Source organism: Labrus mixtus, chromosome 5 (genome assembly GCF_963584025.1).
Source record: "Labrus mixtus chromosome 5, fLabMix1.1, whole genome shotgun sequence".
In the NCBI taxonomy this organism is placed as follows: Eukaryota; Metazoa; Chordata; class Actinopteri; order Labriformes; family Labridae; genus Labrus; species Labrus mixtus.
In genome coordinates, this window is record NC_083616.1 from 3,802,705 (window position 1) to 3,826,536 (window position 23,832).

The 23,832-nt window shown below is 40.5% G+C and overlaps 2 protein-coding genes and 3 long non-coding RNA genes across 5 annotated transcripts in view; 1 reads left to right on the forward strand and 4 right to left on the reverse strand.

The window, feature by feature from the left end:
* Positions 1-409: 409 nt before the first annotated feature.
* On the reverse strand, positions 410-7,233 carry tm2d2 (TM2 domain containing 2). The gene is made up of 4 exons (XM_061037366.1): positions 6,856-7,233; positions 5,461-5,548; positions 5,276-5,391; positions 410-3,955 (listed from the first exon to the last, which is right to left on the reverse strand). Exons 1-4 carry the CDS (start codon positions 7,119-7,121, stop codon positions 3,742-3,744), a joined length of 684 nt encoding a protein of 227 aa, XP_060893349.1. The 5' UTR covers positions 7,122-7,233; the 3' UTR covers positions 410-3,741.
* The window catches only part of LOC132973773 (uncharacterized), a 390,261-nt gene continuing 366,838 nt past the window's right edge, over positions 410-23,832 (reverse strand). Inside the window, exon 2 of the long non-coding RNA XR_009673072.1 lies at positions 410-1,082. This is a non-coding gene — a long non-coding RNA (uncharacterized LOC132973773). The remainder of the gene's footprint in view (positions 1,083-23,832) is intronic.
* The window catches only part of LOC132973775 (uncharacterized), a 58,066-nt gene continuing 35,175 nt past the window's right edge, over positions 942-23,832 (forward strand). Inside the window, exon 1 of the long non-coding RNA XR_009673074.1 lies at positions 942-1,063. This is a non-coding gene — a long non-coding RNA (uncharacterized LOC132973775). The remainder of the gene's footprint in view (positions 1,064-23,832) is intronic.
* LOC132974952 (uncharacterized) lies at positions 8,611-9,785 on the reverse strand. The gene is made up of 3 exons (XR_009673166.1): positions 9,491-9,785; positions 9,171-9,334; positions 8,611-9,119 (listed from the first exon to the last, which is right to left on the reverse strand). It is a non-coding gene; the product is annotated as an uncharacterized LOC132974952 (long non-coding RNA).
* LOC132973801 (T-box transcription factor TBX2-A-like) lies at positions 10,037-19,057 on the reverse strand. The gene is made up of 7 exons (XM_061037411.1): positions 18,205-19,057; positions 17,847-18,114; positions 17,583-17,729; positions 17,371-17,447; positions 13,722-13,807; positions 13,152-13,612; positions 10,037-10,436 (listed from the first exon to the last, which is right to left on the reverse strand). Exons 1-7 carry the CDS (start codon positions 18,552-18,554, stop codon positions 10,119-10,121), a joined length of 1,707 nt encoding a protein of 568 aa, XP_060893394.1. The 5' UTR covers positions 18,555-19,057; the 3' UTR covers positions 10,037-10,118.

Sequence of the window (23,832 nt, forward strand, 5' to 3'; positions counted from 1 at the left end):
GGCCAGACAGTCTGAGCTACAGCTGCCCAATCTCCCAACAAGTGGACAGCCTACTATACTTTATCCTCTGAGCCACAACGACACCTGAAACTGCTGTAATCATCTCTAAAGTGAAGCTCTAACTTCAGCACCGGACACCTGAAGGGAGCTATCCATATAGTCCGGTGAACTCAGTCAATATCTTCAAGTGTTGAGTAAGAGCTCAAATATAGCCGCTTTTGATCCACGTGTATGCGGAGACAACCAGCTGAGTCGGCCTTTGCACGAGTGTTACTGGAGGATTCCTCTAGAGGGAGCGCCACAAAAACAAGAAGGGGAAAAACACCGAAGTAGAGATGATCTGTCGCCAGCTCTCAGCAACGACACATCATAGTGCAGGTATTCACTTAATAAGTCAAAGACAACAAGATAGATCTACAATCAGTGTTTTTATCTGAGTTCTTTTATTTCATGAGAATCGAGCGAGTAACGATTGCAAGAAAAGATCAGATCAACATTACAAAGAAACCAGAAACTTTTTTTCATCACAAAAAAAGGCAAATAAATAAAGAGACGTGGATGAAACAGTTCATGTAAAAAATGAAACACTTACCAAGCAAAGCTTCTTAAGCTTAAGATAAATACAATATACAATATTTTACAAGGTCAAATGAACTCACAGACTTTTTACAGATTGGGGGCGATTCTGCTTGGTTTAGACCTTAACATGGAATGGAACAAAAAATTCCATCAAATAAAAGGAAAGGTTTCATGTTTGAAAAACTCTCTGAACATATGTTGACAACTGTGATATGAATTTCCACTAGTGAATTAAAGCTGCAGTATTTGATGTCACGTCTGAATGTTTTCAACAATTTAAAGGTCATGTTATTTAAAATACACTTCACCATGTTTCTCTAACACTAATATGTGTCTCTAGTCCGTCTACACACCCCCCAATGATGAGAAAAGTCCATCCTCCTCATCTTTTTCCTGCTCCACTTTTCAGAAAATGTGTGCTCAAACAGGCCGTTTGGAGATTTTCCCTTCATGACATCACAAAGGGCAGTAACCCCTCCCTCAGGTGGGTGACACTCCCACAGCTAGGTGTTTGTTCTGCCTTCTCCCCGTAAACAAGAGGACATGGAGCGAGAAAGCCAGAGCCACCAAGCCTTTCCAGAGAGGGGGTGTGGTCAGACACAGCTCATTTACATATTTAAAGGTACAGACACAGAAACAGCCTGTTCTGAGCAGGGCTGAAATAGAGGGGTTTATAGACATGATCAAATACAGGATCAGAGTGGATTTAGAACAAGAAACTTCACACACATGCTTTGAGGAGCTCTGAGACTTATTTAAACTTGATGAAAAGGAGGAGAATGAGTGACCTTTAAGATGTTCCGCAAGCTGAAAATATATCGCCTGCTAAAAATGATAACGTCTTCTTTAACTTTTGATGATCTCTTATGGGTCCTTCGACAATGAAACCTGCTCTACCTGTGAATGAGCTTATAAACCTTCAGCTCAGGCAAAGACAAAAAATTTAGTAAAGAATTAAGATTTTAATTCTCAAGAGAGCCGTGCCTCGAGAAGGTCAATGAAGATCAAGATTTGTTTTCGTTTGAGACATTCAGGTCAGACTCGACACCTGACTGCTCCTGTACAGCACTCGAGGAGTTCCTGACATTCAAGTCAAAACTTAAAAAACAATAAATCACAGCCTGACGACTTGTGTGAACACTGTCCATCTCAGGTTGTATCTTCCTCTCTGCTTGAGGCTGTGTTGTTAATCACTCAGAGAAATGCTGAAACACACTAAAGCAGCAGAAAGATCTGAATGCCTCCGATAGAGGAGAACTCTGCTAAAGGGTCATCTGAAGAAGGAAAGCTCAGATCATGAGCACGTGTAGGAGGTTGCCCTTAATAAACTGCAGGATATTTCTAAGATCACTTCTCAGAGTTTAAATGGAAGGTGGCTGTCACCTGCACAGTGCATCACTACAGAGTGAGAGGCAAACATAAATAAGGCCACAGACACTGTAGACACGGTAATGTGGATTAAAAGGGAAACAGGAAGTGTATTTTTGTCCAGCCCAGACAATGCCCAGCGTATCTTTATAAATGTATATTCCTCATGTCGGTAGTCTTGAGTATTTCCTCAGATTTTTATACCAGACATTTATAAATCCACAAACTTCCCAGGATCAGAGAACTTCTTCTCAAACTGGGGCAGCACACCCTGACAGGATTCATGTTTTACTTTCAGAACGTTTTGGAGGACTTTTGGTGACTTTCACTCCTGTTGTTCAATTCTTTCTTTTTAAATGTTTTTTGGGCTTTTTGTGTCTTTATTGTAGAGGTAGGACAGTGGACAGTGATACATTGGGGAGAGAGAGAGAGAGTGGGTAATGACATGTGGGAATAGGAGCCATAGGTCTGTTTTGAACCCTGGCCACTCCTGGAGGACCACAGTACGGACCTACCACTACACCACCAGAGCCCCATTGTTGTTCACTTCATTTGGACAAAACAGGAAAAGCAGGAAAAACTGAAAAAAACACACTGTTGCCTCTCGGTTTTGGGTCTGCTTGTGAGAGCTGAAGTATGGACAAACAGCGAGGTGACTTTCTCTGTGATGTCACATGAAGCTTACTGAATGAGATTTATTCAGGTTGCATCTTTCTGAGCAGTATGCTTCTATCCTTTATCACAAAGAGCTTAAATAGAATTAACTGATAACTATAGATGCGTACAAGTCCCACAATGCCGACATTTTCTCTCATGTTTTGACGATGAAAAGAAGTCAGAGTTTGTTCAACAGGTGACTTCATCTGTCCAATTAAAAACCTCTGCTCTGAATCAGTAGTTCCAGAAATTTTGCTGTGTTTCGTTTGTGGTGTAAAAGCAAGCAACAAGGACTAGACTGCTATTTAGACCATCTTCAGACCATTAGCCGAAAAATAATCAATCGTATGTATATCTCAAGTAAATCAGTTGGTGCATCTGGCTGTAGGTATGCTTTTAAGTAAGTTAAACAATTCAAAAGGTTTTTGTTTTTTCAGTCAGAACCAGCGGTGAGATGTTGACTTTCAGCTTTCAGTCTCCAGCAGTATACAAGCTAACATTAGCTGAGCTGTCTGCCATTGGCTGTTGTGACTTCATCATCCAGATTTTTTAATCCTTAATATAAAACGTGTTGGAGATGATTTGGGGGGCTCTTATAGATGCCATTTTTGAGGTTTGAGACAGGGTCTATAAAGACCTAACATTAACAGACCATTTGGGCCGAACGTTGGTACCAACCAAGGAATTCAAGATGGGTGATCAGACGTACATCACCCTGAATTTCATGTGCACTAAGCCCGGCCTTTTGGCAACAATGTATGCTTTTGTTCTTGGCACGGGTCAATGTAACCGAACGTTTGGTTCTAAAGTAACCTTACCTATAAAATGCCATTACCACCTTTTTCTGAAAACTGCAAGTACGGTCTTTGTTATGCAATCTCAAAGTAGGATATTTAAAGTGAATACAATTAGAATGGAACCTTGTACGAGTCCTCAGGAAGTTCCTGGACTCCACTTTGCACAGCCGAGCTAAAAATCCCCCATGGGGCGGACCAGCACAAGGATTCAGAATCATGGCAGGCTGAGACCACGTCCCTGGAGTTCTTGATATCTAACAGATGATTTCAGAATGGGAAGCCTTCGGTCCCACTCCGCTGTCTGTCTCACTCTGCTGTTGGTCTCACTCTGCTGCCGGTCTCAGTAGTAGGTGCACCAGTTGCTGTAATCGCTGGGCATCAGACCACCGGTGATGAGCAGGATCAAGTCCACAAACCACCAGATTCCCAGGCCTCCAAGGGTTAACAGCTTCCCAACGGCAGTGCCGGTGTGGCCCAGGCAGAAACGATCGACGCCGAAACAACCGAGGAAGAAGGAATACAGCAGCGTGGTGATGAAATAATGCCCGGTATATCTGTACAGAACAAACAGTGGAAGAGGACGGTAAGGTTTAATGTCAGCTGGAAATAAATGTAAACAAAATGTGCAGAAAAAAAGATAAATCATGAACATTAAGAGTCAAATGAAATATGTTGATGTCCTGAAGATATCTAGTGTTCGATATGCTGTCATTAATCTACAAGACTTTATTAAACTTGTGTGAAGATCAACTCCAGTGCTACGTATAGAAGGAGTGGACAACCTAAAAGCCAAACCTGTTCTGTACAACATGTGTGTGCAGAGACAGATCATTAAAGGCCTTTCAGCAGTCTCTCTTTGTTAATGAACGGCTCTGATTGTGTCCATCAGCTGCACGTCTCTGATCTAGAGAGAGTTCCTCTGTGTGCTGATGAATTCATAGATTGTGGAAATATGCCATTTAAAAAAAGGAAAGATGAGATTCTATTCATTTGTGAATATTGCCCTCTAGTGGTATGATGCTGTTACTACACATTTCTGTCTGAAGGTACTGGATCAGATCTTTAGTTTAGAAATAGCAAAGTGGATAGGATTGGAAATCAGGGAGGGAGAGAGAGAGACAGAGGAACGACATGCAGGAAAAGGAGCCAAAGGTCAGACCCGCCTACTTCGAGGACCACAGCCTCTATGCCTCTATTCATGGGACGGGTGAACTAACCACTAGGCCACCAGTGCCCCGCAGATAATCTATGAATGGGTGTTTTTTGTACGTCTACAAACATGCATAGCCACATAATGTATTCAATCTTTGCTTCAGTCTCCAACAAATTAGCCTGCATTTCAACCAACACACGTCTGTTTACAGGATGAGCCCTTTGAGTTGTTTCTTCTTGGTATCATCTCTTATAACACGTTATGGACAGTGTTTTATGTGTTTGCAGAGATGGAATAAGAATTAAGATACAAGGCTGATGATCAACATGTCCCAGTTACTAAGTACATTTAGGGAATTTGGCTCTTGTATGATTGTAAGTGGTGCCTGCATTTCTACAAAGCTCCTAGGTGTTGCTTTCAGCAAAATGCAAACATCAGCACCTATTGATTGCGTCTGTCTTGTAAACTAAGCACACGTCATGATCACATAGAACCATGCCGTGTGTTAGACATTGTGTAGGCCACAAGAAGTAACAATGCTCAGGCCCGGTTAGTCCTGGAGCAGCGAGAGTGCAGGCCAGCGGGGGAATGCACAATCGAGCCCCAGCACAGTACAGGACGACTGAGCCCAGTGTGAGTGCGCCCTAAGTACTGTGTGACTGGAAGTTTGGTGTAACAGTAATTTCACATGTAGATACGTTTCCAGCAGGATGTTTCTTACTTGATGCACGGTACGTTTCCTCTGAGGAATTCTCTGGGTCCAGCACACTCTATATCATCCAGAGCAGTGCAGATCACTGGTGTGTGGTTCACCTCTTTTTGAGTCTGGCCTCCCCACTGAACATAAAAAAACGAGTTAATGACTGAGAGAGTGATTAACAAACATCTTAACTGAACAAAACTTACCCAAACACAACCGTGGCCCATCTCCAGATAGGCACTGCTGTTGCCTGCATGATCTACTGGGTCTTGGCAGTAGATGAACTCCTCTGGTCTTCATCGTGCAGAGAAGGTTTAAAAAGGCAGAGTAAGGACAGTTAGTAAGCTACTGTTGGAAAATGACCAAAACACACACAACAGGAACATTCAGATCTCATTTTTTCCAATTGTCTTTTATGATATCTGACAGCTTTTAACTTCATGCATATTTTCAGAAAAGCAATCCAAGTTGAGTTTGTTTTCCTGCCTCGTTTATATCAAAACCATACAATGAATTCTCCTTACATCCGATGTGCTGATTACGTTCCAGACATAGAAAAAGTATGTTCCAGGACAGCATTTGTCCCGTTCAAATACGGATAGAGCTAAAACTTGAATCCTGTTTTATTAAGGGGGTTGAGAATAATGTTAAATGAACTTTTGGAAACAGCACTGGTTTGTGGACGGCATTATTGATGTAGAAGGGAGCATGACAATGGTTCTAAGAGCAGTTTCCTTTGCAGGTGTTATGTCAAGAAATGCATCCCTGCCAAAAATTGCATGCACCTCGCAGGTCAATGCAAAATAAGGCAGACACAATTTCTACAACACTGCCGAATTTTGCATCCACCCTTACAGTTCCTCTACAGACATTTCACAGTCAAACACTTTTTGCAGGTCATGTATACGCAGGCTAACTGAACTGATTTCTTTGAATGCTTTTAAATCCACGACGACCTCCTTTACGTGTAACTGTTTTTTATAATTGTAATTTATTTGTAACTGTTTTTTATAATTTTAATTGCTAATTGTTTTTTTTATAATTTTAATTGCTGTCTGTATGTTGTGAGTGTAACTGTGTAACTTTTGCTGCCTCTGGGCAAGGACTCCCTTCAAAAAGAGGTTTTTAATCTCAATGGGACTTTCCTGGATAAATAAAGGTTAAATAAAAAAATAATGAAAATGAGTCTTCTACAGAATAATAATGACAACTCAAATTAGTAAGTATAAACTTCACATACTTAGTCATCACAGATCTGCACCCAGAAAAAATATTTATATCGTTTTCAAATACTTGAACGAGGTGCATGCCATTATCGCATTTCTCGACATAACACGGGGGTTACGGTGAAAAGAGTGACCGTGTTGTCTGACGACTTTCAGCCGGATGCGTTTTTTGGTTGTCGTAGTTACAAAAGATGTTGTAACCATAGACTGTGGTCGTAACCCACAAAGGTGATGCGCTTTTCCAGTCTATGGTCCACATACGTAGTTGGCTGAAAGTCACCAGTTAACACGGTCACTCTTTTAACCGTAACACCAGTCTGCCAACAGCAGCTGTGAATAGTTAGCATTAGCATGAAAACATCATATGATACTCACAGATAGCTGCAGAGGACCACTGGTGATGGTGGTTTGTACTCGTACGTCTCTGTATAGTTCGTACTTTCTACCGGTATTTCATTTTTCACCGAGTCTGTCGTCTGCTCGCTGAACGGGACCGACGTCGCCCCCGGACCGGGAGACGCAGCGGGCGTTTCTGTGGTCGTTGAGTTTTGAGAGTGAATTCCGTCCAGACATTGCAACAGAATCACCGTCAGCAGGAGTAAGAACTGTCCACACAACAGAATATAACTCACTGAAATCATTGTCAGTGTGAAATTACGACGTGTAGCCACAAAGAACAACCATACATGACGAACAATCAGCTTGGCACCTAAACGACGCAAAGGATATGTTTTGGTCGCGTGTATGACGTCATCAAAGGGCGCAGTGGAATGCAAAATATTGAAAGTACGGCAAGCCATAGGGTGCCTCCCATTACTTTTATTTGATATGTCTTGGCTCTGCGATTATCCTGTGAAAAAAACATATTGTAACGTTGGTGTAACGTTTTACTTGAAAACACAACATACTGATACCAATACAGCAAGGAGGACGGTTACGATTTTTTTTTTTTTTTTTTATAAGATTATGATTTGCTTCTCAGCTTGAGTCCTGTTAGCGTACTAATTATTATGAGATGCTTTTTTTCTACAATTCTACAATTCTTTTTCTGCATGTCAGTGTGTGCATATGTTTATTGTAGGCCTATGTGCGTGTTATATGTGTGCAGACACAGAATGACATAAAGTTCTTCATGTAAATAGCTGTGTGTATTTCTTCCTACATCCTTGTATGGTTTTGTTTATATCAAAGTGATTTGCTCCATGAAACAACTATAAAGAACATTAATGTAGTGAACAAATTCAAAAAGGGTAAATCATGAACCATTTAACCTTTGCAACCATACACTGGTTTAAATTAGTTATCACGATATTTCTACATAAAATATGTTGAATGTTGCCTGAGAGTTGATCAATTGTAGCAGACTTTCAGACCAAAAGAAGAGAGTTTGAAAAGTGTCTGAAGAAGGAGGAAAAGATTCTGTTTAAGGAAATACAGCAATATTGAAAAGCCAAACCATTTAAGAATAATTATTTGAAAGGATCCATGTGGATGGGATGGGACTGCATGGCCTTGGAAATAATTGACATTATATATATATATTTTTTTAATCAAATATATAATATTTCTAGAAAAAAATATAAACTTTATGATATGCTTCTATTATGTTATAGTCATCTAATTCTGCAAACAAAAAAACCCCACAACTCTGTGTTTAGCTCTCAGCAACTGTGGCATCGCCGTGGAAAAGTGAAGTGACACATAAACTAATAAACTTTCTAAATTGACCTGTGAGTCTGGATTTTGTTGCTGACTGTTGTTCAGCCAGTACTAATACTGTATTATTCTATGAATCCATAGGGTATAGTAAGACAAATACAATTTCATTAGTCATGTTAGTTTGAATTTAAAAATGTATTCAGAAGATTGTCAGTTTGATACTTGTGTCTTCTTGTCTGCGGGTGGAGCCTTCCTTCAGCTAGACATTGACCAGTCACAGTGGTGCAGACCAGTCCATTTTACATCTGGAAATTAGTAACAATTCTCTCTTTAATAAATGTAATTTATAGCCTAACATATTAAGTCTTTAAAGGTTAAACATTTTATCTTTATCCGTTATTTCCTGATGAACATTCCTGAAAACCTCTAACCAGTTGTTATTGTTTCTCATGATTCATACAAGCACAATTCACCACAGAGCAACACTTCAATCAGACACCGAAGGGTCATGATGGTTTATTGGTCATTATCAGTCATTTTTTAACCAAAGAAATATACAAAAAAATATATAAATTGACTTTGATTTTTAAAAAAAACCTGAAACCTGAAGAAAACAGACTGTTATGCTTCTCCATATTAGACACAGCAGATAGATGATTTCATAATGCTCTTTAAAACAGCCACTATAATTTTACTTTTGCCACATAAAGTTAAGACCTCTTTCTGATAATGTTTATTTGTTGAGGACTTCAGTACATTAGGTGAAGTGCTTGGTTACAACACAGAGCCTCCAGACAAATAGCAGAACTTGCATAAATATTTAAAGACTTGACATGACAAAATCACAATAAGCTTATGTAGCCAGTGGTAAATATCACAGGTGATTAAAGGAAGAATGTGTGACTTTTTGATCCCATAGATGTCGCCCTTGAGCCCTAGCATAAAACCAAAACAAACTGCCACCTCTGCCATACTGAAGCCTCCGCTCTCCTCCAGCGACACACCTCCAAACTCTCTCCACTCGTGTTCACACGGACGAGTTTAGCGCAAGCAGCTAACAAACTTGTCCTTGGCTCAAGCTGCAAATGACTGTGGTCTGCATTGTTGTGTTAGCAGGCTAATGTTAGCACTCTTTAGTTAGCTTGTAGCTAACGTGTCATCTAAATAAGCAGTGAGTACGTTCTTCTTCTTTTCTCTAGTCATGACTAAAAACAGCTTCAGAGGCGCTGCCTGTCAACAGGCAAGGCAGGCAACTGTTTAGGGGTCCCAGACCATTAAGGGGCCCCAAAGCAGAGGTCCAAAATGTGCAAATTTTGCAATGACGATAGGTCCGCTCCCTAAGGTCTTTAACAGCTTTATAAGGGGCCATCATGTCCATGTAAACACAGCTCTGACAACAACACAGCCAGCAGGACTCAAGCTTCTCCCTCATTGTAGACAGTCATGACTCAGAGACACATGTACACAGGAGAGACTTGATTTATGAAATATTTATGAGTAAAAAGTCGCACATTCTTCCTTTAAAATGCCCGCTCAGTCTGCTCATAGAAATTTCTCAAAAACTGAATCATAATTCAAATAACACATGAAGTGTGAAAGTGTATTTTGGTCATGTTTTACATTCAGATTTGTTTTAATTGAACTGGTGTCCATACTCAAAATGTGACACATTTGGAATTCATTAATAGCTCAATAACTGGCTTATACTGTAATTTTTAAACCAGTTTTTTGTTGATTTAACCAAGGCAATATTTAATAAGAAACATTTTTGCAGTTATTTTATGTGATTTCAGATTCTGGATTAAAAAATTAAACATCCTCTGAATCTAAACCAGACATTATTTAGCATCTGCATAATCCACTGAGCTGCACCTCATTTAAATTTCAACTACATTCCCTCAGAAGGACGGCCTTAGCAGTCATCATGGGGTAGGAGATGGGGGGGGGGGGCAGACACCATGCAGGGGCAGCCATAACAGTCACAAGACAGTATCTCCCTCTGTTTGTGACTCCGCCTCCTCTCTGCAGTCCGCTTCAGCTTCGCTTACTGAGTTCTTCTGGTCTGTGTTGGGTAAGATGAGGAAATCAGGGGTGAAATATTTCAGTCCACCAGCACCCACAGAGGGAACAGACGACATCACAGGAGAGCTGAAGGAGTCCCGGCTGTGGACACTCGAAGGCGCTCGGAAATCCACTCCGGGCCGCAACGTTGGGAAGAGATACGGAGCTGATGCTGCAGTGAAGCTTGAGTAGGGATAAAACAGAAAGCCTCCAAACTGAGAAAAGCTCACCAGGTCCTGTTGACAAGGGTGGGGGAGGGGGAGGGGGAGAGAGACAACATCAGCAGACAGTTCGGATGTGAAATAGCTCATGATACTGATCTGTAACGGTTTGCACTTGACTGTTTCATGATTCAATCTGTGTCATGTATTTCATAACAAATTTAAAATGTCTCATATGTCAAAATGAATAAGAGCACTTGTGTAAAAGCCACAAAAAGTTTTAATGGATCACAACGTTTCCACCAGAGTTCTTCTTCAGGTGATCATTTATTTAACAAAGGAGGGGGGCACACTCATATACATATACATATATATATATATATCTATATATATATATATATATATGTATATATATATATATATATATATGTATATATATATATATATATATATATATATATATATATATATATATATATATATATATATATATATATATATATAAAACACCAATAGGCTGATGGGCACTATGATGGCAGGTGTGGTCAAATATTCAAAATGTGTCTTTCTCGTTTTACAGTTTACAATACTGCTGAGAAGCTGCAGCATCACTGTAGGAAAGCCTGAAGTGCTGCTGTTATTTCTTAGAAGATCAACGTTTTCCTAAATTCTAATACCAGTCAACCCAGATATACAAATGCTGCGTAATGTTTTTGGATCTTTGGGCCCTATCTTTGTCATTGCCCTATTCCAAAAGTAACCAGCTACTGCACTCGTGAGCGTTTTATTTATTGGGTCGGCTGTGGCTCAGTTGGTAGAGTCGCTGGTTCGATCCCCAGCTCCTGCAGCCACATGTCTGATCTGTCCTTAACCCCAAGTTGCTCCTGCTGCTTGAGTATGTAGGAATGGGATTAGTTATTACTAAAGGACACTTTACATAACAAAAAGAAAAGCACTATACAAGCTCGAGACCATTTATGTTCTTCAAATAAGGTGGCGTGCTCATGGCGCATAAAGGAAGTAGAAAGTGAATATGCCGTTGACAACAGAATCCTGGTCTACAAGATTTGCCGCAGTGCTCTTTTTTTTAAAGATTTATTTTTGGGCATTTAGTGCCTTTAATGTAGAGATAGGACAGTGGATAGAGTCGGAAATCATGGAGAGAGAGAGTGGGGAATGACATGCAGGAAAGGAGCCACAGGCTGGATTTGAACCTGGGCTGCCCGCTTAGATAACTACAGCCTCCATACATGGGGCGCATGCTCTAACGACTGCGCCCCCATTTTCCTTTTTTCTTTTATGGACACATTTTTAGATGGCAAAACCCTCATCGGGAGAGTTCACTTCACACACAGATTACACTACAGCACTCTTCTCCTCAGTTGTGATATTTCAGCTATCAAAGAAGTAAAGCCGCCTTGCCGTGTGTGTAATGCGCACAGTGACACTGCTGTTTCTGCTTTGGTGTGATCCATGTTGTCGTATTCTGTAAGTACAACTGAGGCTTCACAACATTTCATTCAGTGGTCTGTGTGCCTGCAGACACACCCAGCTTTTAAAGGAAATGGGAAATGACATGCCAGTTGTGTGTATAAATAATCATGAGTCTAAATGCATTGAGTATAAACTTTGCGCCGTGATGGTGAGCCATAAATGGACTTGCACTACGCATTTTTGACAACATGCTTTAGATTTTGTACATGAAGCGACGACAAACTTGCGTCAAAATTCTAATTTAACTTGGTTAAAAAGAGAAGATGCTGATTTTAGCCCTTTTCAGACTTCTGCAAAAGCCTTGTAACTAAGCTCAGCCATACATCTTTGTACATTCATATTGATTCTGCGATGGCGTAATATTTGTGTCCCCGTTCACTTCATTATGGTGCGTTCTAATTCATAACTCCTTTAAAGAGCCCATATTCTGCCCTTTTTGGGGTTCGTATATTTAATCTATGTATCTACTTTTGTACGTTCACAATAGCTAAAGTCCGAAAAAAGTGTCTGTTTTCATGTACTGCTCCTCCTTGCTCCCTCTACGCTCTGAGTCCGTCAGCTACACTCTGCTGAGCCCCCACTGTTAGACCCCACGTGGGCCAAGTCTGCTCTGATTGGTCTGCCGATCCGCTCTGTCGTTATTGGTCAGTTGCTCAGCAAGCATCTCGGAAATTTCAACATGAGCTGCAGGGCCACAACGAGCCAATGGACTTAGATCAGTGATCTCACACTGACAATGATGCCGCACTGACAAATTTTTATCGAGGGGGGCTAGAACCGAGCATTACATGTAGCTAATGCTACAGCTAACAGGAGGACGTAGGAGAAGCCGTGTTTACGCAGCCTTTGAATTTTTGCACATAGATGTGCCTAAACATGCACAGGACACTTGGAAAACACACTAAAGAGCATATAAAACCAGAAAAAGCATAATATGGGACCTTTAAGCAAATGCTAGTAGAGAGGGGTGGGAGGTGCGCCGCTGAAGGAGAGCAGAGGCTTCAGAATAACGGATTTTGGTTTCATTTCATTTAATTTTTGTTGTGAATTGGTGCTATACAAATAAAGTATAAAGTAAATCATTGATTGATTGAATGCAACTTTCAATAACAACATGTTTTGCTTCTTTAACTGCATTTTTATTTTTTCTACTTTATATATACTTCAAGATACTTCAAGGACTCAATAGCTAGGAAGCGTTACTGGCTCTCTATCTTACCAAGTACTAATAAATGTAAAAATGATTTGTTTTAAAAGTAAACAAGTGTTTCAGTGTATTGTTGCTCGTCTGTGTACCTGAACCAGCGGGTGCTGTGGAGGATTGGTGGGGAACCCTTGAGTCCCTGGAGTCCTTACAGGTGCTTTCAGGCTCAGGCCACATGGCAGTGCTTTCTCCATGGTGGCACAGCTGTTCCAGGTGTTTACCTGAGCAGAGTAGAGAAGGCTGGATGGGCAACGTGGGTCCTGCAGATGTCTGCCAGATTTGGGTGTATAAACAGAGCTGCATGGAAAAGTGCGGCACAGTTTACAAAACGGATCCTCCTCGGAGTATTGTGGCCAACAGCAACCCGCTGCGTCCCTTAGTGAAGAAGTGCCCCGGCTCTGACCGGGGTCCACATCTGTCTCTGGAGGGAGGGGAGTCTGTACGCTTCTCTCTGTTACTGGATTAAGTCTTGTTTCTTTGAGGGTTTGGTGCTCCACGTGGTCAGGATTGTCCTCAGCGTTGTTGTCTTTGTCAGAGTCACTCTCATGAGAATCTTGAATAAAAAAACATGAATGGAGAAACATTATTTATCAACTGTTCTTAGACTTGTTATTATGTATCGACAGAACGAGTAACATAGACGTGTGAAACATGTTCTGTACCTGAAGATTTGGAGTCTCTGACAGGTTCAGATTCCCTCTCAGTCACCTGTGTCTCTTCAGTCTTTACAGGTGAATGTTGAAGCTTCCTGATGACAGAAAACAGGAGAAGGAATTGGTTAATAATCATTCAATAGATTTTTATAAACTTTTTTTTTTTCCCTCGTTCTTTCTTTTCAACTCCTCTTCTTATCTCAACTGTTTGGACTTTATTAACTATCATAGAGGAAGGTCAGAAAACCTTGATGAAGGGAAAACCATAGACTGTAAATATGAATGTTTGAAGCCTGAGTGACGTCACCCATCTGTTCCTGCAGGGGGCTCTGGAGGATCATCAGCAGCAGTCTCCATGTTGGAAATCCTGTCTCAGTCTAACTTTCAGTCAACCTAACGACAGGCTGAGAGCTGGAGCTGAGGCGGGTTTTAAACCTCTTGATGAACCGTTACATCACGCCCACCTGTCAATCATGTCAGCTACGCTCCTAACTATGGATAACACATATCGTTTTCAAAATCTAAACAGAGCCTTTTGAAAAAATTCACCCTGTACAGTGTGTGTCAGTGATGACAATAAATAATCAGACCTATTAAATTTTTGCACCAGGCTGTAAACATGTTTATTTAAGCTGTAAAAACAGTTTTTTTGCCTGATGTGTGTATGTGACTTCCTGTGTTCCTGGAGCCAGCCTCTAGTGGACACTTGAGGAACTGCAGGATTTTACGCTTCTGCATTGTCTTCACTTTTCAAGACCGGAGGTTGCCGCTTGGGGAAAACTCATGAATCTATAGAACACAGATCCAAACTCTCTGTGTGAATTCAGCATACTTTAAAAAGACTCTACTACTAGGGGTATCAATACTGTAATTGTTGTTATTACCTCTGGTATGTTATTTCCTTTAGTTTTTCCAGTTATCACTGGGGGACACATCTTCTCCAATCACTTATAATAAAAATAACAACTTTATTTTAGAAACAAGGGTTAACAAAGTGTGACACATGCAGGAGCAACAGAACGACAGAGCGACCCATGGATGAGACACCCAACCAACAACAACAAAACCCCGAGAGTAAAAGGACCCAATCAAAAAACCTGACCAACATCAGAACCTGAACATCATCAACAACATAAGAGCTCATAATAATAAGTCAGTCAATGCAGGTTGAGACCAAGAGGACTGAAGCAGAAAGAAGATAAGTGAGCAGTTAAAAGAGATAGAAACAATAAAAAGAGCTTAGAGAGTTATCTTAAAGAAGATTAAAAATTAGATCAAGACGATAAGAGGGGATATTAGCTTTACATTGAAATAAACTATAAAAACAGCTCAAGCATTAAATAGATTGGTAAATGGACCTGAGCTTGTATAGTGCTTTTCTAGTCTTCTGACTACTCAAAACACTTTTTACACCGCAGGTCACACCTACACATTCACACACTGATGGCAGAGATGACCGACTTTACCAACTGAGCCACAGCCGCCAGATAAAAATATGAAACCTTAAAGTAACAGCAGCCGTTAAAATGAACGTATAAAGATGTAAAAATGTTGCCATCTTCACATTAAGTATTAACTATGTGTATTGTAGGTCAAGATATGAAGACAATAAAAGGTATTTAAAAAGATTTCAATAGAAGAAGAAAATGTAATCGTACTCTCCTGAGGTTCACACACACGCAGACACACATTAGAGCGCCTCAAGCATTCAGTACATTTCCCTTCTTTAGTAAAATGTGATGAATAAAAGATTGAAAGAGTAAAATATGGGGAATTTTCATTCCTGATTCAGGAAATACTGAGGGCTGGGGAGTCATGGAGGTGAAATAAATCCTGATGATAAAACTGTTAACATCCTGCACGTGAATAAAGAAGAAAGAAAGTGCAACACGACTGAATCCATAATGGAAATAAAGTTATGTGTGTTCATGGAGCTTTGTATAAATAAATAAATAACTTAATTAATTAACCAACACACATTACAGTGACTGGGAAGTGCAAAACAAACCTAGCTTGAGACTTTTCTAAAACATTTTTTTCATTTTATGAAACCATACTAAAAAAGAAAAACACTTTCACCAAGGACAGAACAAATGTGTACTTTATGACCCAACAGTGATTGAGTGAGAGGTCAGTTAGTCATGGTGGAAAGACTGTGTTGCCGGGGTTTAGAGTTTAGATGATGTTTTGTCCCGTTCAGTGGAACCATCCTGAAACAATTAACGCATGCCTTTCTGCTTAAATGAATTAATTGACTGCTCACTTCAGGGTCACTTTGAGCATTTATTCACTTTCCAGTAAGATCCTGTCCTTTGTAAATTTGTTTGGGGACTGGTAAAAGTTTTCTGTTCTTTGTAAATTTATCTCGGCGCTCGTTAAAGTGTTTCTTTTTGTCTAAAATGTAACTTTGTTTTGTCCTTGGTGAAACTGTTTTGTGTTTATATTTTTTTCTTCAATAAAATGTAAAAATTGTGTCAAAATTAAAATTTGTCTCGAGCTTTGTAAAAGTGTTTCACACTTTTTAAGTTTGGTTTGCACTTTCCCAGCCACAGTACTTCATGATGTACATTACCAGTCTAAAGTTTGGACACAGCAGTAACATGATCAATAATACAGAATATATTATTATAATAAAGCTGTGCGCTGTATCGAGGGCACACCTACTAATAGAAGGGTTTTTCTTCATTTCTACTATTTTTTACATTTCAGAATGAGAGTAGATATTAAAATAATAACAATAAAACATTTCACTAAATGTTTGTTTTGGAAAGAAATGCATATGAATGCATAAACTTCAATATTTCTATTAATATAAGAAACACATGTCAAACATTTAATCACAATCCTTTAGATCACAATATCTTTAGGATAATAACATCGATCAGGTGTGTTTATCTGACGGACATATTTAATACTTTATGCTGATAAAAAGGTTTAACAGATTAATTATTATTATTAATAATAATAATAATAATAATAATAATAATAATAATGTAAAAATTATCAAACAATAAGTAATTTATTTACAATAAGGTCAATAATTGATTTTATTGCTACAGAGAAAGTTAGACACAGTTTTTCAACTATGAAAATTCTGTTTATACAATAACACAAAAATCAAATTATTAAAGGATCAAAAAAGAAAACAAATCTTATTTTTTATTATAACAATAATTTTAAGCAATTATTATGATGATGATTATTACTATTAGTATTAATATTATTATAAGAAGAAGAACATAAGTTGTTACTTCTAGTATAATAGTATAATAATAATAATAATAATAATAATATAATAATAATTATTATTATTAGACCCACAGCACTTTTGTGAACACTCAGAGACGCTTAACAACGAACAACACAAAACTAAACATGTTATATAATGTGATGGTATTAATGAGCAGCCTATAAATATGAATAATAGAACATTAGGACACATTATCTGTTCTTTGAGTAACTTTTGCAGTTTTTGAAGTAGCCTATAAAAGTAACATTTTGAGGCATGTTATGTATTTCTACATCCGGGACTATAAAGGCCCTGAATATCTCAACAATGGTCCCCAAACAGCGATGACCTTTAAAGAAAACCTTTTTTCTCCACAAACTGTAACAAAACATCAAACTTATTGAACAATGAAAGGAAGGAGTCACTCGCCTCTTCTCTCTCCTCCCGTTGCCCGTGTCCCGGAATCCCTTCGCGAACGGGTTGTTGTCTATTTTCAGCTGCGTGATCTTAACAACGATGACACAACTATTACATGTTTTATATTTTAATATGACTATACCTACATGGCCACACTTTATATGAAATAATATGGTATTCCTGGACAGCTGCTTGGATGATGTGATGGTGATCTGACGTCTTACCTTGTCGTTTTGGTAAGCTGTCACTGCGATGAATTCAGTCTCAGAGAAGACATAAGTCCGGAAGGTGCTGTAAGGCAGTTTCACGATGTCATTTGCCTTCACTATGTGAAATCTGGGCTGATATTTGTGCATCGAGTTGAGAATAGTCTGCAAACAAATACATGTATAATACAGTTAAAAATATAATTGTTTTTTTGGGGGGGTGGGGATCCTAAGTTGTCTAGGAATGAATAAAAATGTCTTGACTTAAACTTCCACACTTACAAATCCATGCTTATCCGACATGTTGTTAGTCAGTTTCAGTTTGTGGAAGTTGACCACTTTGGACATCCACTGCTCGCCCGTGGCCGGACTGTCCGGGTGGATGTACATGCGTTTGGGCATCTCCGGGTCCGCCTTCCCCGCCACCATCCAGCGGGAGTTATGAAATTTGTACCTGCAGTCGTCAGCCGCCACGATGTCCATGAGAAGGATGTATTTTGCTTTCCTGTCCATCGATGTGCACCTTGCTCTGAGCGGCGGAAACATGCGCCTGTAAGGAGGAGAGAAAGCAGAGTGAAAGCATTGCTCTAACACACTTTAACCTTCCACCGTGTGTAATGATGAGACATGTGTGGCATACCTCCCGGATTTCGTTATAACCATTTCCGTCCCGCATTTGTGGAACTCTCTCCAAAGGTCATTTTCTTCCAGATAAAGTTTCGGATCATCTTCGGACATTTCTCCTCCCGCAAAAGTTTCCGCAGGCCGGCACAAAACGGAAGTCTGCTCCGGGTGCGACCGGCTGCGACTCACCGGGTCTGCGATGGCATTCACACTCAGATCTGCTGATCCTCGGGAGGATAAGGCGACGGCTGAGAACAGAGATGGTCCTGCCAAGATAGTAGTGGCGTGGGGCGTCGCATCTCCTACCCTTGTTGAAAAGGCTTGTGCGATCTCGCCAGGAGCGCACGGCTCGGAGAAGCAGCGCATTTTCTGGAAAAATAAACTTTTACGCACGACTCTGTCCAGGTCAAACTTTTACGTCACCCTGTAAGAAAACTGTATTTGCATTGAAACCCCGCTGATAAAATTCAGACGCTTCACTTTTTTTTCTCTCTTGATGTCTGGTATGACAGAGAACTCCTGCTCACTGTCCAGAGTGCTCTGATGCCCCCTAGCCTCTGTCCACGCTGATTTGCTCATTGACACTTTTGGACTCAGTGTGACACCGATGGTGGGCGGAGTAACCCTGGTGTTGGCCTTTTTGTGCATGAACAGAGCTGCTTGTGCCAATATGGGGGTTAATATCTAGATTTATCCTAATCCATCACAGCATTTTATCAGACAGAAAAGAAACAACATTTTTGAATACTTGGTTCTCAGTTTTCAAGATTAAATCCCTTCTGTTTGTTGCCCCACAAGGGGGTCTAAACTTAACACTTAGATGAGCATAAGATCTGTCATGAAATCTGAGTGATAGGCCAACATTCTGATAAAGCCACTGGTTTTCCTGTCTTCCCACTTCATTCCAGTGCCCTGTGGTTTTACAGCTCCACTGATGTGGTCTCCTCCTCTCATGCAGCGCTGCATGTGGACGGTCTGCAGGGGTCCAGCTTTGTGGAGGGGCAGCCTGTGCCAGCGATTGTCCCTGCTGGATTAGGTTGTGGGTTCGGTTACGGGCTCTTTTATTGCCCGGTGGACCCTGACAGTGTAGGAAGATCCCAGGGAAAACTTTCTCTGAGTGAGGGTGACAGGTTCAGCAGTAGCCTACACATGTGCACCACTTGTGATGTTCACCACTGCAGGAGCTCTAAAGCACGTCAGCAGGTGGAGGTGGTGCTCAATGTGAAGTCAAATTAGACCAAAAAGTGTTGGGAAATAAAACTACTATGTTCCTTTAATCCCCCAATAAAGTAAACTTACACTCCTTTAATACTTCTCTGTGCTTGATCAGTTGATTTTAGCATGTATTCATTTTGCATTTAACCTGATAAACACATGTACGATTATTAAATCATTATCTATTTGATTTTTGTTTAAAATCAAGCATTTTGAAAAATGAAGCAAAGGCAGACGAGATAAAATCTGCAGTTCTTCACTCCAGTCCATGTGGAAGTCCACGTTAAAATCTCTGTTTTGACAGCTGAAATAAACATGTTTACAGCCGGGTTTAAAAAAAAAGTATCAATAGTTTTGTTTGTTTCATGGTTTCTTCATTCATGTGTTCAGTTTTGTTTGTTTATACAGTTTTCTAACTCTTCTGTCATTTCAGAATCAGTCACTCCCACCTCCCACCTGCCTCCATCTCTGATTCTCCTCACCTGCTTATCTCTCCCCCACACACCTGTCCCCTATTGCCTGAGAAGCTCCTATAGCTCACTTAACCAGTTCCCTTTCACTAACCCTCTGCCAGATTGTCTCGGTGTCTTGACTTAGCTTTCTAGCATTTATTTTCTAGTTTTTATCTTTGGCCTAGTGCACACCTAGGTAGGGATTTTTTAAAACAGAGGTTTTCCTCCTCCATTTAAAATAAATATCATGTCCACACACACACTCAGTTCTCAACATCTTCGTCCACATGAAAACCACGTGGCACTGTTGCGGCTGTTATGAGCATGCTAATTCAATTCAATTCAGAAAACCTTTTTTGTCCCCGAGGGGGCAAGTCCACAATGATGTCCTTCACACTGGAAACTTTTCTCCCCATTCCTCTGCAATGACCATTTCATTCTCAAAGTTTTTACTGCCCGAAGTCTGAACAGGTGTTGACTGAAACCGTCGCTTTTCAACATAGTAGGAGAGTAACTGTGTTTGTATGTGTAGGCATGTTAAAAGGTCAATTAGCTAACACCAGCACTAGTTTGGTTACGTCTTCCATCACACTAATCTCATGTAAATAAAAGAGACAGCCTCGCTCATGAATGATGGAGAAACCGGCGCACAAGCATTACTTTCATACTCCAATACTCTCAGTTTTCCCCATTTACACATAAACACCTTAAACAGAGTTTCTGAAAATCTTCACTCTGGAGGAGTTTTCCAAAAGATGCATTTTCAGTGACCTAAAACGGGGATACGTTTTTGTCTGTTGCTAGGTGACCAAAAGTGTGAGACAGCATTTCTAATCTGGGGACCACGGCCACCATTGTTGGTCATGCAGACTGATTGATGTTTTTTATGATATGTGGCTAATACAGTACATCAAGAATGTCATAAGAAGATGGTTTATGTAAGATCACAACACCCTGAGCCGCACTTCAATTCAATTTCAACACATTTAAATTTTTTTGAAATTGAATAAATTTTGCGACAAAATAGGCTCCTCACCAATGTTTATTTGGAGGTTTGTTACGCTTTAATTTAGAGCTAGGACAGTGGATAGTGTCAGAGAGTGAGAGAGAGTGGGGAATGTAATGTGAGAAAGGAGCCGCAGGTCGGACCCATACCGCCGCCCGCCTGGAGGACAATAGCCTAACGTACATGAGGCGTGCGCACCAACCACTAGGCTATCAGGCCACTTCAGATCAAAACATCCTTCTTTGGCAGCTCGGCGCAGATTGCTACTCGGCATCAGGAATTAAGTTAAGATTTTAGATATGTTAAGAGCTCAAAGGTATTAAACCCGGCTGCAGGTTTGGAGCTCTCTCAGTTACATGAAGTCGTTTTCTAAACTCCCACCCGTCAATTGTTATGCATAACTTTTCTTTATTTACCTGTCTCTCCTGATTTAAATAGTTAAAGATAACTCTTCTACGTTAAGGCCGCTGATGAAAAAATTGTAAGGAATAACAGCTGTTATACTTTTTATTCAGTAAGGACCTTGCTGTGAAATCAGGAACTATCAAACCCTGGATCTTATCTTAGAAGTCTCTGACCTGATGCCTAAGTAAGCACACTTCTAATTCAGAAGTCATTCAAGATTTGCGGAGGGTGGCATTGCTGTTGATGATGACCCAATCTTTTTCTGGCAGAGGAGGAGCAGGGGAAAACCCTGCCTGTCCATCAGCCAACTTCAAAGAGCTAGTCAGTAATCTGAAACAGGCCCGAGGATGATGGCAAACAAGACGCCTGGCTGTTATTTGTGGGTTTGGCCCACAAGCCGCGTGTGAAACCTGTCTCCGAGGATAAACCCACAGATCTCCACTGGGTCACTGCCCAGGAATACATTCTTGCCGGGTAAACCTCCTGTTACTGGATAGACCCGTTTGGGTGTGGGCATATTGTCCACAAGGCAGGCGCACTAATTAGTTTGTGCATGGCTGAATTTTCAATACTCCAGGTAATCCATTTTTCTTGGTCTGAAAACATTTAGATACACAGTCAGATACAAATACTTCAGTATACTCAGCTACTGAGCGGGAGTTAAGTCTGTGATTCAGGTGTGCTATGCTAGAGATACGTAGCATTTGAGCTGCTAGCCTCAAACAGAGATGAGAAGCGGCCCATGAAGGTTTTTTAAGCACTACATTTGCTCCACATCACTGGATTGTTTTTGTAGTTTTCAACCTCTGCTGATGATTATTTACTGAGAGGAATTTAATTTTCCACTTATTTGCTGACTTGAACACAACTTATTTGTCTTTCCCTTTGATGGTGCTAGAGGAGACTCAAACATAACCACAGTTTGTATAATTCATGAGTAGGGGGAAACAGGATAAAAAACAACAGTAGACCAGCTTACCTCTGTTAGTGGGGTGGTCTCTGAAGCGGTTGCAGGCACACTTGTGTGGGAGAGGTTAAGGTGGGTAAGTAAGAGACGCGTTTCAGCCTTCGTCAGGGTGTTAGTGTGGGTGTTAGGGGAAACAGGATTTGTATTTGAAATTTCATGGAAGTCCATTGAATAGTCGTTTTAAGAAATTCAATTTCTCAAAATTTCAACTTCAAATGGCCATAGAGGCATGAAAAGGAGAATACCAAAGTGGTGGATTCACCAACTCAGAGACCTGCACACCTTACATTAGTAAAATCTGTACCCGAGCATGTTTGACACCCCCCCCCCCCCCCCTAGTTTTTTTGACTTGTGTGAGCACTCCGTACTGCACTTTATTTGGCCAGCTGCTGTACAGTCACAGATCCAGAGAGGCTCAACAGTTTCCATGGATGGCCGTGGTTCTTGAAACAACATGCAACAGATTTTTGAATAGTAATCGAACAACATTATACCGTCAATATTTCACTTTCAGATACAGTTTTAATGCTTTTTCCTGAGATAACCAAATAGAAATCAAATGTATATGGAGAAAACACAGATGTATTTTGCTCATATCAAAGATGTACTTGTGACACATTCTCAGTGTGAACAATCAACATGAGAGCTATTCAGAGTGCCCATTCAAAGTGCGATATTTATGCCCCTGTGACTTCTCTAGGGGGGGGCGAAGTGTTCCCTCCACTGTACCGCCATATCGCAATGTAACGTCACAGACTGGGACACCAGTATAACACCAGTGCAGAATCAATGTGAATGTAGGTCTACTGAGGCAGTGTTAGGGGACTACCCTCTGAAAAGGTCTACTAACCACTTAATGCTAAATGGACTTGAGCTTGTCTTCTGATTACTCAAATCACTTTTACACAACAGGTCACACCTACCCATTCACACACTCATTACACCCATTAGGGGCTGCTATGTAAAGTGGCTATCAGTATTAGCTAAACCCATTCATACACATTCACACGCCGCTGACAAAGCAGCAGGAGCAATTTGGTATTCAGGTGTCTTGCCCAAGGACACATCGGATATGTAGCTGCAGGAGCTGGGGATTGAACCCCCGGAGCTTCAGGCTACGAGACGACCCACTCTGAAGAAGGCGTCTCTACAAAAGCGCAGTAACAAAGTTTGATCCATTACGCCTTTGTACTTACAGAGTATACCTCAAAAGACTTAATATTGGTGTCCCAGTGTTTCAATTCACATTGCACAGAGGAAAGGAGCTGATTTCACAGCATGATCATCACTTATTAAATACCTCTTTAGGATTGTTGATATGCAAACTGAAGCCTTTGTGATGTCTCAGTTTGTAATCCTGCAGACTTTTTTTGTCCTCTTGACTGGAAATGTTCTCCACAGGGTCACTGGGAAAGCTTCCAAACAGGCCTGGCCGCACTGTCTCCCTAACACCTCTCATGTTTGGACAGTTGAACACTGATGAATGGCCTAATGGTAACGGGTGAGTGTGAGCGAACATAGTTTGGCTTTGGAGGTGAGAAGAATTTAGTTTACCAGCAGAGGAGAGGTGCTAAAAGAGTCAAAGCCTGAGCCGATATC

Excerpts from the sequence above, each read along its gene's own strand:
- LOC132973801 (XM_061037411.1), bottom strand. The coding sequence starts at position 18,554 with ATGCGCTGCTTCTCCGAGCCGTGCGCTCCTGGCGAGATCGCACAAGCC. Across the intron at positions 18,115-18,204 it reads GTTATAACGAAATCCGGGAG|GCGCATGTTTCCGCCGCTCA; the intron begins GTATGCCACACA and ends TCCTCCTTACAG. Across the intron at positions 10,437-13,151 it reads CACAGCACCCGCTGGTTCAG|GACCTGGTGAGCTTTTCTCA; the intron begins GTACACAGACGA and ends CCTTGTCAACAG.
- tm2d2 (XM_061037366.1), bottom strand. The coding sequence starts at position 7,121 with ATGATTTCAGTGAGTTATATTCTGTTGTGTGGACAGTTCTTACTCCTG. Across the intron at positions 5,392-5,460 it reads TGGGCCACGGTTGTGTTTGG|TGGGGAGGCCAGACTCAAAA; the intron begins GTAAGTTTTGTT and ends TTTTATGTTCAG. Across the intron at positions 3,956-5,275 it reads GGAAACGTACCGTGCATCAA|ATATACCGGGCATTATTTCA; the intron begins GTAAGAAACATC and ends TGTTCTGTACAG.